Below are 15,573 nucleotides of genomic sequence, written 5' to 3' on the forward strand. Positions count from 1 at the left end.
AACAACACTTTTCGGTGCCTCATTGATCCTGGGAATGTATCTACAATGGGAACCGTTCAGCCATTTCCCTCAATACTTTAATCACTTCATGTCAAGCCGAGACTTGCGGCAAACTCCAGCAAGAGCCAAAGCATATGAGAGGTTTGAAGCTGTGGCAAATGAGACTCGAGGAACTGCAACACGAGAGAGCGGAGGCACCAAGAATGGTCAGGTTCCCTTACAGGAAGTGCAGCCAGAACATTGAAAGGATTACATAGAATATACGGCACAGAAACAGGCCATTCGGCCCAACCAGTCCATGCCGGCATTTATGCTCCACTCGAGCCTCCTCCCGTCTTTCCTCATCTAAATCTATCAGCATAACCCTCTATTCCCTTCTCCCTCATCTGCTCGTCCAGCCTCCCCTTAAATGCATCTATAGTATTCGCTTCAACCACTCCCTGTGGTAGCGAGTTCCACATTCTCACCACTCTCTGGGTAAAGAAGTTTCTTCTGAATTCCCTATTGGATTTCACAGAAATCACAGAAATCACAGAAACCACACAGTGCAGATAGAGGCCATTTCGGCCCATCGAGCCTGCACCGACACATATCCCACCCGATCCCCGTAACCCCTACACCAACACATATCCCACCCTATCCCCGTAACCCCACGTATTTAATCCCCCTAACACTAAGGGTCAATTTATCATAGCCAATCAACCTAACCCGCACATCTTTGGACTGTGGGAGGAAACCGGAGCACCCGGAGTAAACCCACGCAAACACGGGGAGAATGTGACTATCTTATATTGATGGCCTCTAGTTATGCTCTTCCCCACAAGTGGAAACATTCTCTCTGTATCCACTCTATCAAAACCTTTCATAATTTTATAGACCTCTATTAGGTCACCCCTCAGCCTTCTTTCTTCAAGAGAAAAGAGACCCAGCCTGTTCCTCCTTTCCTGATATGTATAACCTCACATTTCTGGTATCACCCTTGTAAATCTTCTCTGCGCCCTCTCCAGTGCCTCGATAAGGGAGAGCAGCTCATTTAAAGATACCTCACACGTTCATCCCACCGGACGGTGAGTTGCTGCCAGACAATTTAACTGGACCAGCCACATAAATACTGTGGCAACAAGAGCAGGTCAGAGGCTGGGTATTCTGAGGCGAGTGTCTCACCTCCTGACTCCCCAAAGCCTTTCCACCATCTACAAGGCACAAGTAAGGAGTGTGATGGAATACTCTCCACTTGCCTGGATGAGTGCAGCTCCAACAACACTCAAAAAGCTCGACAACATCCGGGACAAAGCAGCCCGCTTGATTGGCACCCCATCCACCACCTTAAACATTCACTCCCTCCACCACCGGCGTACCGTGGCTGCAGTGTGTACCATCTACACGATGCACTGCAGCAACTCGCCAAGGCTTCTTCGACTGCACTTCCCAAACCCGCTACCTCTACCACCTAGAAGGACAAGGGCAGCAGGCGCATGGGAACACCACCACCTCCAAGTTCCCCTCCAAGTCACACACCATCCTGACTTGGATGTATATCGCCGATCCTTTATCGTCGCTGGGTCAAAGTCCTGGAACTCCCTCCCTAACAGCACTGTGGGAGCACCTTCACCACATGGACTGCAGCAGTTCAAGAAGGCGGCTCACCACCACCGTCTCAAGGGCAACGAGGGATGGGCAATAAATGCTGGCCTTGCCAGCGACGCCCACATCCCATCAATCTCTGGCCTGCATGCATTTCCATTGGTAAATTTACCCTTTTATGCTTTACAAATGTATCTGAAGTAGGCAAATCTCCTGCATTTATACCTGTAGTGAAGCTAGCCTTACCTGGTGATTGAAAACACAGTAAACAAGGAAAATAAACAGGCCCTGGAGAGTGCTGAAAACAGTGAATATGTAGGAGAGCCACATGGTGCTCTCATTGACATTAAAGATCCCAAAGATCCAGGTGCCTCCCAGAACAAATATCCGTGCAGCTGCCTTAAGGGTCAAGGTTCTGTTCAAAAGGGAAAAAAAAACCAGAGCATTCATGTTAATGTGCCCCATCGTAATAAAGAAAATTTGCATTTACATAGCGCCTTTCACGACCTCAGGACGTCCCAAAGCGCTTTACAGCCAATGAAGTACTATTTGAAGTGTAGTCACTGTTGTAATGTAGGAAACGTGGCAGCCAATTTGTGCACAGCAAGCTCCCACAAACAGCAATGAGATAATGACCAGATCATCTGTTTTTAGTGATGTTGGTTGAGGGATAAATATTGGCCGGGACACCAGGGAGAATTTTCTTTGAAATAGTGCCATAGGATCCTTTACATCCATCTGAGAGAGCAGACGGGTCCCCGGTTTAATGTCTCAGTCAAAAGACGGCACCTCCGACAGTGTGGCACTCCCTCAGCACTGCACTGGGAGCGTCAGCCTGGATTCTGTTCTCATCTCTCTGGAGTGGGACTCGAACACACAACCTTCTGACTCAGAGGCGTGAGTGCTGCCCACTGAGATACAGCTGACTCAGATAGTCATCTTTGACCCCTTCCCTTCTTTCCCGAAGGCTTTGTCTCTTGCTGAAGTTCCACAGACATCAGTCACCCTCCCATACCTTGTCCAAGTGCCCATTCTTTGATGTGAGCCTTGAAGGTGAGTGGCAGCATCGCAGCTCCGAGCCTGATTCTGTCCTACGCCACATTCGCACATGTGTACTTTCCAACAGGGGGGGTCCCTGAACAATGATCAGAAGTCTGGCTGATTCCTCCCTCGCCTCCGCCCATCGTCACCCTGGCTGAGATCAGCAGCACAGACCAGAGAATGATGGTGGGACCTTGCTGATCTCTTTCGCCCCACTGAGTCGTCAGTTATAAATGAATGCTTCTGTTTAAAAGATGGGCGGAGGATGCTATAAATCAGCCCATCAGTCAGAACGCCTCTGGGCTCTGCTAGGTTGCACACAATTTATCTCCTGCACCATTCTGCCACCATCAGTCTTCAATCTGTGGATCTCTTCACCTGCTTCACGCCCTCTTTTCTCATGTAATCTACAGGCCCTTGAATCACCAGTCTGGCATCAAGTAACCACTACATCTCGATTTGCCTCATCTTCTTTCCAACCCCTCTCTAATTTGGCGCCCACAACTGGGCTTCGGCCCTTCACCCAGGCTGCTCAGTTTTAAAAAACAATGTCAATCATATCCAATGCAAAAGGTGCGTTTTAAAGAAAAACTTGCATTTATATAGCACCTTTCACAACCTCAGGACATCCCTAGGTGTGTTACAGTCAATTTAGTCCTTTTTGAAGTGGAGTCACGTTTGTAATGCTGGGAAACGAGGCAGCCAATTTGCGCACAGCAAGCTCCCACAAACAGCAATGAGATAATGACCAGAGAATCTCTTTTTTAGTGATGTTGGTTGAGGGACAAATATTGGCCCCGGGACACCGGGGGATAACTCCCCCTGCTCTTCTTCAAAATGGTGCCGTGGGATCTTTTACGTCAACCTGAGAGAGCAGACGGGGCCTCGGTTTAACGTCTCATCCGAAAGACGGCACCTCCGACAGTGCAGCACTGCCTCAGCACTGCACTGGTGTCTAACTGCTGCTGTCAATGTGAAGGTACAGCGGAGCGTCACGGTGAGATCGCGGTAAAGCCACTGCTTCTGAACGGCAATGAACCGCGCGCGCCGTGACCTGAAGGTATCGGGCCGTGGTGTCTGTGGCAGACATTTACCTGGTGTCTTTGATCTTCGACACATCCATGTTGCGTGTGGAGAAATGTTGTCTCAGTAAGCAGAGCGTCCAGACAAACAACACCACATTCACCTGGAGAGGCAGAGAAACAAAAAGTGTCTACTGAGCGAAGGCAGACTGGCGCCTTCTAAACTAACAGTGCACAGCGCACGGAATTCTCTCTGTCTCACACTCTCGTTTGTATTCCATTCTTTCAGTCTCCTTCTCTCTATGCTTCTCACACTTTCTCTTCGCCGCTCTATAACTTTGTCCACGACTCTTTTTCTCTCTTCCTTTGTCTAAAATTCTCCCCATCTCTGTTTCTTCACCCTGCAACTCTCTCCGCTTGCCTCCTGTAAAATCTGTGTGTTATATTGCAAATTATTACACAGACTACAAGAGTAAACTTTAACAGGACTTTACTATTCGAAGGTCAGGGCGAATCTGCCCAATCACTCATTACACAGCACTTATATACCGGTATGGTCACCACTGGTATTACAGTATACCGCAGCCAAGGTAAAGTAGTGCAACACCTAAAATAGTTCTCTTAAAGGTGGACGGTTACATACAATAGTTCTCTTAAAGGTAGAACGGTTACATACACTACAATCCTCCCTTTTTAGCTTACAACATACTTATTCCCCATTAAACATAACATCATAACATATATCCAACTTCATGTAAAAACAGTTCACAGATGTAGTCTCTGCGGAAAACAGTTCACAGATTCAGTCTCTGCGGAAAACAGTTCACAGATTCAGTCTCTGTGGAGGCGCCTCCTGTGCTTCTTGACTCGGTCTGGACAACGCCTCGGTGGTGTAGCAGTTCCCTGTGGTGTAGTCGGTTCACTTTGCTGGGGTGACTCATCCAATAGTCCTTCACTGGACTTAACAGCTTGAACTTCCGTCACTTCTGAACCAGCATTGCTGACTTCTAAAAGCTTGAGTACCTTGGGAAGTTTTTCTACTTCCAAACTGATTTGGTTCCGTTCGGAGGGACCACGTGCGTGGTCTGGTAGGGGTGATAATGGTTCAGATGGGTCATCTTCTTCTGTTTCGTCTTTTCCTTTCCTGCTTCTTGGAGACTCTCTGTGCTCCGCTGCCAGCCGCATGCACAGTTCCTCCTCCTCTTTCTCCTGTTGCCTTAGCAGCGCCACCATCTCCCGGTGTTTCTTAGACTTTTTGTGATTCTTCAGGGTTTTTGCACTTCGGAAGATTTCCCCACAAGCTGGGCAGAACAGGTCATCGTTATATTCGGTGTCGTTCAACAGGACGTGGTAATAATCGGTGTCGTCCTGAGCTAGGCCAGCGAGACATCATCCGTTTCCCAGTAGCTGCAGGGATGTTTATCCCCTTGCCCTGGGGCTCCTTTGCTGTTTCCACTTCGCCATCATCCGCAGCCTCCACCATTCGAATTTCCACAAATGAATCGTCCGGTGATGCTGCACCCAACTTCAGTAGGAGCTCGGAATTCATGGCGACCAAATCAGCCTTTTCTGCCTGCAACTTGCTAACAAGCGGCTTCAGTTGCTGAACATCTTGCTCCACCAGATTAGAGCACGCACCTTCAGAAACCGAATCAGCTTTGATTCGTTTGGCCTCCTCGCGCAGACGGTTTGTGTGCTCCTGCTCCCTTTTCTCCATCAGCTGCTTCTGTTGTCTTTCCAGATTCTCCCACTCTGTGTCAAAGAACTTTTTCATTGCTTTCATCTCTTGCTCAAGACGGCAACTCAATTGTTCTAATTGCTGTTATAATTTGAAATGGAGTTGAGTTCGAGCCCGGTGTTCCTCAGAATTGTGTATGTCTGTAAACTGGACAGACTCAGAATTCTCTGTCAAACTATGTTGTTGTTGTTCAGTGGAATTCTGTTCTGAAACTTTGTTCTCCTCTGAAGCATAAGCATTTATGCACTCCTTCGTTTTTCCAACCTTAGTCAGCAAGTCCATTTTAGACTTGTCTTTCGCACCTGGGCTGGTCTTATCGTCATCAGTTTCAGAGTCTGAGCTGATTGTCTTCACTGAGTTCTCACTCGTTATTGCTTTTAGGTAGTGCCATTCCATGTTTATTTCCCTGATCCACTCCCGTCCCAGAAGTGGTGGACCTCCCTCAGGTAGTACATATAAGTCCATTCCTTGGTGTTCTTTGCCCTTGTCTCTCACCTTGACTTTTATCTTTCCGATGGGGTATACTTTATGCCCCGTGTATGTCTGCAATACAATCTTGGTATCTCTCAAGGGTATATGTGAGAATAGCCGGTTGTAATCCCTTCGATTTATGACTGATAGGGCTGATCCTGTGTCCAATTCCATTTTTACTTGGACTCCGGCTATTTTTAGCATGACCCAGATAGTTTGTAGGTCAGCTTCCTTACTCACATTGTGAATTCTCAGACTACCCAGTTCCTGGCCGTTTGGGTCTGAATCCGAATTCTGTTCATCCGAACTCTTCTCAGCCACCTTGTGTACCTTGCTGTACTTTTCCTGCGGTGACTTTTTTTTGTTGCTGGTCTTCTTTCCTGACCGGCATACTTTAGCTATGTGACCAAGCTTGCTACATTTTCTACATTCCTGGTTTTTAAACCAGCATTGGTTCTGGTTGTGTGTTGTCTTCCCACAACGATAACATTTCATTGTACCCGAAGTCATTTGATCCACGCTGAGTACCGCTGCCTTCAGCTGCATTTCTGCAGTGCCTCTCGCTGCGGCTTCGTGCGATGCTGCAATAAGGACAGCCTTATCAAGTGTAAGATCGTTCTCTTCTAGCAGTTGCTTTTGTGTTCCTTCCTTCGACAACCCGCACATGAATTTGTCTCTCAATGCCTCTATCAGATTTTCCCCAAACTGACAGTATTTCGCTAATCTACGCAGTTCAACCAAGTATTCCGCGTTGCTTTCCTCTTTCCGTTGCGTTCTCGCATAAAATTTGAATCGTTCCGCCAATATCAGCGGTGTGGTGTTCAAATGATCCTTCAGGACAACAACAATATTAGCGAAAGTCTGATCCGCCGGTTTAGCTGGTGATAGAAGATGCTTCAATAGCCCGTATGTCTTCGCCCCCATTGAGTTTAGTAAGGTTAGAGCTTTATCATCATCTGCTATTTTATTGGCCTCACAATATATCTCGATGCGTTCTACATACGTGGCCCAATCTTCCACCTCGGAATCGAAGTCGTTGATGTTACCATGCTTAGGCATCTTCACTATCTTTCTGAGAAACAACAACGAATTTGTTCGTTACTTTTTTTTTCCAAAAATGGCGGTTTCCCGCTCCTGTCTTCTTCCCCACCTACTGGCGGCTTCCCGCGTTTCTTCCCCTGGCGGGAGGGGTAAGCTTTGCTCTCGGGCGACGACCGCTGGCTTTTGGGGTTCGCAGCCTGCGCGCCGGCTTCAGTGCGTTCCTTGTTCCCTTTTCTCAGCAGGGCAACCGGCGCTGTGGACAACCCGTTGGTGGCGAACAGTTCCAGCCGCTGGGCGGAATCTCGCTCGGTCTCCCTCGCTCGGTCCCGTTCCCCCTCGCTCGGGCTCTGTCTCTCCCGCTCGCTCGGGCTCTGTCTCTCCCTCAGCGGCTTCCAATCGCGCCTCCCAGCCCTCTCGCAGTCCGGTCCTTTCCTCCCCTGGCTGCGGCTGAGTTCTCCGCGGTTTTATTTATTTATTATTTTTTTATTTCTTCCCGCGCCTTATGATCCCGGTCGCAGCGCCTCACGGCCTCGGTAGCTGCCCGGCCTTTTTCGCCGGTCGCGGTCGAGCTGTCTCACGACGCTGTTGCGTCTCCCAGCCCGCTTGTAGCCCGGTCTCTCACACCGGCTGCGTTCCCGCTTGTAGCCCGGTCTCTCACACCGGCTGCGTTTCCGCTTGTACCGCGGCTTCCGTGCCCTACGCTGCCCCAGTCTCAGCGTCTCTGGCCCCGACTTCTGTCCGGCTCCTTTCCCCTGACCGTGGTCGAGTTCACCGCCCTTATCCTCCGTTTCTTTTTATTTCCCCCCTACTCACAGTCAACATGGCCGACTTGCTTCTCGTGGCTGATCGGCTCACTCACCACCATGACAGAAGGGACGATCACTGCCTGTTGCTGATGGAAGGCTTCATGTCTGAATTCTTCCTTCTTCCTTGCTCTGCAGACTCGAGTCTTCTCTCAGCAGAACGACGAGGGCGGATGCCTCTTCTCGACGCTCGTTAACTGCTTCGGATGTATCGCTGCCGCAGGGTAAGATCGAACTCGTCGCCACTGTAAAATCTGTGTGTTATATTGCAAATTATTACACAGACTACAAGAGTAAACTTTAACAGGACTTTACTATTCGAAGGTCAGGGCGAATCTGCCCAATCACTCATTACACAGCACTTATATACCGGTGTGGTCACCACCGGTATTACAGTATACCGCAGCCAAGATAAAGTAGTGCAACACCTAAAATAGTTCTCTTAAAGGTGGACGGTTACATACAATAGTTCTCTTAAAGGTAGAACGGTTACATACACTACACCTCCGACATATTGTGGGCCTGAAAATCCACGGCCCTTCCAATGTACTCCAGCGGGATCCAGGTATGTCGGCTCCTGGCCCAGTGCCGAAGTATCTGTGATGGCCTGGTGGGAGCAGAGACTCTGCCTGCCCCAAACATGGCAATCGATGGAGGAGGGGGCTGGGGCTGGGTGCTGTCTACATCAGGATCTCAGCCCTCAAAGGGTTGATGCAGGCATGCCTGTTGAAAGCCAAGTGAAGGGTGCAACCAGGCATGCTGGCTAACCTATGTGGGGGTCCAGGCCAGGATTGAGGTCAGCTTATCTGTGTAGTATCTAAGCAGTGCTAGCCTCCAGAAGAGCTGCTCAGGGCCTGCACTGCAGGTCCATAGTGTTGTGGTGCCACAATATGAATTGTTTCAGTAGGGAACCAACAAAAAGAAAAGCAGAGCAGCACAGAAACCAACAATTTGCTTTATTAACTTGTAGCGACTGCCAATCTCCTTTAAGAAGAGGACCTAATATGGCTGAACAGGCCAACTAGCCAGTGCCGTTTTTACCTGGGTGCTGTTCAGGCACTCTGGATATGTTGTAGGGCCATGAGTTCATTTTCATACTTAATGAGCCAAGCACAAGCCTGTTGCTTAGGCCCTGAGGTACAGGCCTGTTGCTTGGGCTCTGAGTCACTTGCCCGTTGCTTAGGCCCGAGTCACAAGCCTGTTGCTTAGGCCCTGAGTCACAAGCCTGTTGCTTTGGCTCTGAGTCATAAGGCTGTTGCTTAGGCCCTGAGGTACAGGCCTGTTGCTTAGGCCCTGAGTCACAAGCCTGTTGCTTAGGCCCTGAGTCACAAGCCTGTTGCTTAGGCCCCGAATCACAAGCCTGTTGTTTAGGCCTGAGTCACAAGCCTGCTGCTTAGGCCCGAGTCACAAGCCTGTTGCTTAGGCCCTGAGGCACAGCCTGTTGCTTAGGCCCTGAGTCAGAAGCCTGTTGCTTAGGCCCTGAGGTACAGGCCTGTTGCTTAGGCCCTGAGTCAGAAGCCTGTTGCTTAGGCCCCGAGTCACAAACCTGTTGCTTAGGCCCCGAGTCACAAGCCTGTTGCTTAGGCCTGAGTCACAAGCTTGTTGCTTAGGCCCTGAGACACAGCCTGTTGCTTAGGCCCTGAGTCAGAAGCCTGTTGCTTAGGCCCGCGTCACAAGCCTGTTGCTTAGGCCCTGAGTCACAAGCCTGTTGCTTAGGCCCCGAGTCACAAGCCTGTTGCTTAGGCCCCGAATCACAAGCCTGTTGCTTAGGCCTGAGTCACAAGCCTGTTGCTTAGGCCCGAGTCACAAGCCTGTTGCTTAGGCCCTGAGGCACAGCCTGTTGCTTAGGCCCTGAGTCACAAGCCTGTTGCTTAGGCCCTGAGTCAGAAGCCTGTTGCTTAGGCCCGAGTCACAATCCCATTGCTTAGGCTCTGAGTCACAAGCCTGTTGGTCAGGCCCTGAGATGAAAGCCAACTGCTCGATGCTAAAGGGGCTCACAGCACACCTGAGGGCCGAGCGCCCGGTGGCTGATTGCCTTTTCTCCTTTACACAAAGACTGTGCCTCTTCAAATAGTTTTCCGGTAAGGTTTACGAGTTAACCCTTGCAGTACCGAGACGGAGTTAGCAGAAGGATAGGTTGGACAATCAGATGAGGAGGTCCGAAAATTGGGAGGGGCCTGTAATGTGGGTGCCCGATGGCCTGATCTACCTCTCCCATCGAGTGAGGCCCCCTGCCTGGAGCACTCACTCACGGTTAACTCCGTGAATATGGAGCGTAAAGAAATGAGAAACTTACCGCGATCACAAAGCAGGCAGGTCCCTGGAAACTCCACCGAAACCCCGACTCTAGATTCAGCCAGCAGCTGTGAGGCCCAAAGATTTTATTACTGAGTGTCAGTCATCAATTTATTTCAAAAATTAAATTTTAAAGGGAATAAAAGGAAAGTCTTGCATTTCTATAGTGCCTTTCACAGGCTTCTGACTCAGGGCCTAAGTAACAGGCTGTGCCTCAGGGCCTAAGCAACAGGCTTGTGACTCGGGCCTAAGCAACAGGCTTGTGACTCAGGTTTAAATTAAACGTGGCCACAGTAAATAATAATTCTAATAGGTCTAAAAGTGTTAAAAAAACAAGCCTGAAGGCTTTGTGTCTTAATGCGAGGAGCATTCGTAATAAGGTGGATGAATTGGCTGCGCAAATAGAGGTAAACGAATATGATTTGGTTGGGAGTACGGAAACGTGGCTCAAGGATGGCCAAGGCTGGGAACTCAACATCCAGGGGTATTTGATATTCAGGAAAGATAGGCAAAAAGGAAAGGGAGGTGGGGTAGCATTACTGGTTAAAGAAGGGATTAACACAATTGTAAGGAAGGATATTAGCTCTGATGATGTCGAATCTGTATGGGTAGAATTGAGAAATACTAAGGGGCAGAAAACGTTAGTGGGAGTGGTATATAGACCTCCAAACAGTAAGGCGGAGGTTGGGGATGGCATTAAAAGGGAAATTAAAGAAGCGTGCAATAAGGGCACAGTAGTCATCATGGGTGACTTTAATCTACATATAGATTCGGCTAACCAAATTAGTAACAATACTGTGGAGGAGGAATTCCTGGAGTGTTTACGGGATGGTTTCCTGGACCAATATGTCGAGGAACCAACCAGAGATCAGGCCATCTTAGACTGGGTATTATGTAACGAGAAAGGATTAATAAGCAATCTTGTTGTACGAGGCCCCTTGGGTCGGAGTGATCATAATATGATCGAATTCTTCATTAAGATGGAGAATGAAGTAGTTGACTCAGAGACTAGGGTCCTAAATTTAAATAAAGTAAACTACGATGGTCTGAGGAGCGAGTTGGGTAGGATTGATTGGGGAATGTCATTCAAAGGGTTGACAGTGGATAGGCAATGGCAAACATTCAAAGATCGAATGGATGAACTACAGAATTTGTTCATCCCAGTTTGGCATAAAAATAAAACAAAAAAGGTGACTCAACCGTGGCTAACAAGGGAAATTAGGGATAGCATAAGATCCAAGGAGAGGACATATAAATTGGCCAGAAAAAGCAATAATCCTGAGGATTGGGAGCAGTTTAGGATTCAACAAAGGAGGACAAAGGGATTAATTAAGAAGGGGAAAATAGAATATGAGAGTAAGCTAGCAGGGAACATAAAAACTGACTGTAAAAGCTTTTATAGATGTGTGAAGAGAAAAAGATTGGTGAAGTCAAGCGTAGGTCCCTTACAGTCAGAATCAGGGGAATTTATAATGGGGAACAAAGAAATGGCAGACCAACTAAATACATATTTTGGTTCTGTCTTCACAAAGGGGGACACAAATAACCTCCCAGAGATGCCGGGGAACATAGGGTCTGATGAAAGGGTGGAACTGAAAGAAATCAGTATTTGTAGGGAAATGGTGTTAGGAAAATTGATGGGACTGAAGGCCGATAAATCCCCAGGGCCTGATAATCTACATCCTAGGGTACTTAAGGAAGTGGCCCTAGAAATAGTAGATGCATTGCTGGTCATCTTCCAGAACTCGATAGACTCTGGAACAGTACCCATGGATTGGAGGGTAGCTAATGTTACCCCACTATTCAAAAAAGGTGGTAGAGAAAAAGCGGGGAATTATAGACCGGTAAGCCTGACATCGGTAGTGGGGAAAATGCTAGAGTCCATTTTAAAAGATGTAATAGCAGAGCACTTGGAAAGCAGTGACGGGATCGGACAAAGTCAACATGGATTTACAAAAGGTAAATCGTGCTTGACTAACCTACTGGAATTTTTTGAGGATGTAACTGGTAAAATAGATAAGGGAGAACCAGTGGATGTGGTATATTTGGACTTTCAGAAGGCTTTCGATAAGGTCCCGCATAAGAGATTAGCGTGCAAAATTAAGGCACATGGGATTGGGGGCAAGGTATTGACTTGGATAGAGAACTGGTTGGCGGATAGAAAGCAAAGAGTTGGAATAAACGGGTTGTTTTCCGAGTGGCAGGCAGTGACTAGTGGGGTACTGCAAGGATCGGTCCTAGGATCCCAGCTGTTCACAATATATATTAATGATCTGGACGAGGGAATTGGATGTAATATCTCCAAATTTGCAGACGACATAAAGCTGGGTGGGAGGGTATGCTGTGAGGAGGATGTCGTGAAACTCCAGTACGATTTGGACAGGTTGGGTGATTGGGCAGAAACATGGCAAATGCACTATAATGTGGATAAATGTGAGGTTATCCACTTTGGTGGCAAAAACAGGAAGAAAGACTATTATTTGAATGGCAATAGATTGGGAGAAGGGGAAGTGCAAAGAGACCTGGGTGTTCTTGTGCACCAGTCGCTGAAGGTAAGCATACAGGTGCAGCAGGCGGTTAAGAAGGCAAATGGTATGTTGGCCTTCGTAGCAAGAGGGTTCGAGTACAGGAACAAGGATGTCTTGCTGCAGTTGTACAGGGCCTTGGTGAGACCGCACCTTGAGTATTGTGTGCAGTTTTGGTCGCCTTATCTGAGGAAGGACGTTCTTGCCATGGAGGGAGTGCAGCGAAGATTCACCAGGCTGATACCTGGGATGGCAGAAATGACGTATGAGGAGAGATTGTGTTGATTGGGCTTGTACTCACTGGAGTTTAGAAGATTGCGAGGGGATCTCATCGAAACCTATAAAATTCTGTCAGGCCTGGACAGACTAGATGCAGGAAGGATGTTCCCGATGGTCAGGGAGTTTAGAACCAGGGGTCATAGTCTAAGGATAAGGGGTAAGCCATTTAGGACTGAAATGAGGAGGAATTTCTTCACCCAGAGAGTGGTGAACCTGTGGAATTCTCTGCCACAGAGGGCGGTGGAGGCCAGTTCATTAAATATATTCAAGAAGGAGTTGGATATATTTCTTAAGGCTAAAGGGATCAAGGGATATGGGGAGAAGGCAAGGACAGGGTACTGAATTTGGATGATCAGCCATGATCTCATTGAATGGCGGAGCAGCCTCGAGGGGCCGAATGGCCTACTCCTGCTCCTATCTTCTCTGTTTCTATGTTGCACAACCACAGGCCATCCCAAAGCAATTTACAGCCAACGAAGTACTTTTTTGGAGTGTAGTCACTGTTGTAATGCAGCAAACGCGGCAGCCAATTTGCGCACAGCAAGATCCCACAAACAGCAATGTGATAATGACCAGATCATCTGTTTTAATGACATTGGTTGAGTGATAAATATTGGCCCAAGACACCGGGGAGAACGCCCCTGCTCTTCTTTGAACTAATGCCATGGGATCTTTTACATCCAACTGAGAGAGCAGACGGGGCCTCGGTTTAACGTCTCATCTGAAAGACGGCACCTCCGACAGTGCGGCACTCCCTCAGTACTACACAGGGTGTGTCAAGCCTAGATTTTTGTGCTCAAATCTCTGGAGTGGGACCTGAACCCACAACCTTCTGACTCAGAGGCGAGGGTGCTGACACAATGGGCCAGAAATACGCGCTGTGTACTCACCCGTCTGGCCAACGAAAGTGCCGGTTTCGTGCATGCACTGCGCATGCGCTGGAAACCAGAACTTCCGTTCCCTTGAAGGAAGGGGTTCGAGGGTCAAACGCGTGTGCCGGAGAGGGAGCGCGTAGACCTTGAACTTTCGCTTTTTTCACAGGTTTCTCCGGGAGGGTAAGCTGCGCATGAAAAAAGGAGGCGCAAGGCTTGGTTTTAACAAGGTAAGTGGTGAATTAAGTAAAATTAAAACATTTTTCCCACAGGTTTATCATTTTTAAATACTTTAAAGAAAGGTAAGTTTATTTTTAGTCCCGTTAAAAACTTTAATTAATTTTTTCAAAAATTAAGATTTTTGTTTAAAATAGTTAATTTATGTAATTTATACTTATTTTAAAAATGTGATGTTTTAAAAAAAAAATTATGTGAAGTTTTACTTAGGTTTTGGGGCCGATTTCTATTCATAGATTTGACAGGTCTTCCTGTCAAATCTATGAATGGAGATTCCCTGCTCCGATTGGCTCCCCATGGCCCACGTGATCCCAGGGGACGCTTCGAACTAACTGCGCCCCTGGGATACGCAAGCACTGCGCGCCGGCAGTTGGAGGAGGCCCAGGATCGGAATCCCACGCGAGCCCCACAGCACAATGGCCGGCGCGCTAGGTAAGTGCAGGTCGGGGGCTTGCACCCGCGGGAAGCCTCCGACCCGAATTTCTGGCCCAATAAGGGTGTTCTATGGGGGGGCATCTAGATGGGCACAATCACGACGCCCACACACACTAGGTAGATCTTGACTTAGTGTAAATCGGGCGATAGTGAGTCGGAAGCCTGTGTTTACATCTCTCGTTGAAGTCAATGGAAGTAAAAATCGGGAGAGACGTGAAATGGGCTGTCGACTCGCTATCATCCATTCTACGCTATCGCACAAAGTCAAGGTCTACCCCAGTCACCTTTCAGCAGGGTCGGTGGACAGTCAGCAGCAGTGGGAATTTGGGCAACTAGAACACTCTCCCCCGAAAAGGTAAGAGCATTAAAGAGCTATGGAACCAAGGCGGGTACATGGCATTGAGCTGTGGGCCAGCCATGATCTCATTGAATGGCGGAGCAGGCTCAAGGGGCTGTATAACTAACCTACTTTCCTAATGTTCCAAGATATTAAGTTTTCAAGATATTAAGGGGAACATATAGGGTAGATAGAGTGAAACTATTTCTGCTGGTTGGGGATTCTAGGACTAGGGGGCATTGTCTAAAAATTAGAGCCAGACCTTTCAGGAGTGAAGTTAGGAAACACTTCTACACACAAAGGGTGGTAGAACTTTGGAACTCTCTTCCGCAAACGGCAATTGATGCTAGATCAATTGTTAATTTTAAATCTGAGATTGATAGATTTTTATTCACTAAAGGTATTAAGGGATAGGAAGCAAGGGCCGGTACATGGAGTTAGGTCGCAGATCAGCCATGATCTCATTGAATGACAGAACAGGCTCGAGGGGCTCAATGGCCTCGTCCTGTATCTATGTTCCTTCCCATGACTTTCTCCTCACTGGCCTAAGGCACTGAGGCTTATTGCAGCCTCCCTACTGTTGCCGCAGCTGAGATCAGGAACGATCAGTGGAAGCCAAGACCTTCCAGGTCCCTGTGGCCAAGTTATGTCGCACAGGGATCCCTCACTGACCGAGCCACTGGAGAATCCCATCAATCTGTGAGGCCCAACACAGATACATACTTACAGCAGAATGGTGCCGGGGTCTGGTGCTAGCATGAGGGAATGAATTTATCAGAATGGTGCCGGGGATGAGGGACTTCAGTTACGCGGAGAGACTGGAGTAGCTGGGATTGTTCTCCTTAGAGCAGAGAAGGTTTTGGGGAGATTTGATAGAGGTGTTCAAAATGATC

At 48.1% G+C, this 15,573-nt stretch overlaps 1 protein-coding gene across 1 annotated transcript in view; it reads right to left on the reverse strand.

The window, feature by feature from the left end:
* The window catches only part of LOC147097637 (adhesion G protein-coupled receptor E3-like), a 77,124-nt gene that overhangs the window by 11,455 nt on the left and 50,096 nt on the right, over positions 1-15,573 (reverse strand). Inside the window, exons 15-17 of the mRNA XM_085971424.1 lie at positions 9,997-10,063; positions 3,720-3,811; positions 1,831-1,999 (exon numbers count right to left, since the gene is read on the reverse strand). Coding sequence (XP_085827550.1) covers positions 1,831-1,999; positions 3,720-3,811; positions 9,997-10,063 — 328 coding nt within the window. The remainder of the gene's footprint in view (positions 1-1,830; positions 2,000-3,719; positions 3,812-9,996; positions 10,064-15,573) is intronic.

The sequence above is a fragment of the Somniosus microcephalus genome, chromosome 31 (assembly GCF_052327205.1).
Source record: "Somniosus microcephalus isolate GS21.2 chromosome 31, FLI_Smic_1.0, whole genome shotgun sequence".
Classification (NCBI taxonomy): Eukaryota; Metazoa; Chordata; class Chondrichthyes; order Squaliformes; family Somniosidae; genus Somniosus; species Somniosus microcephalus.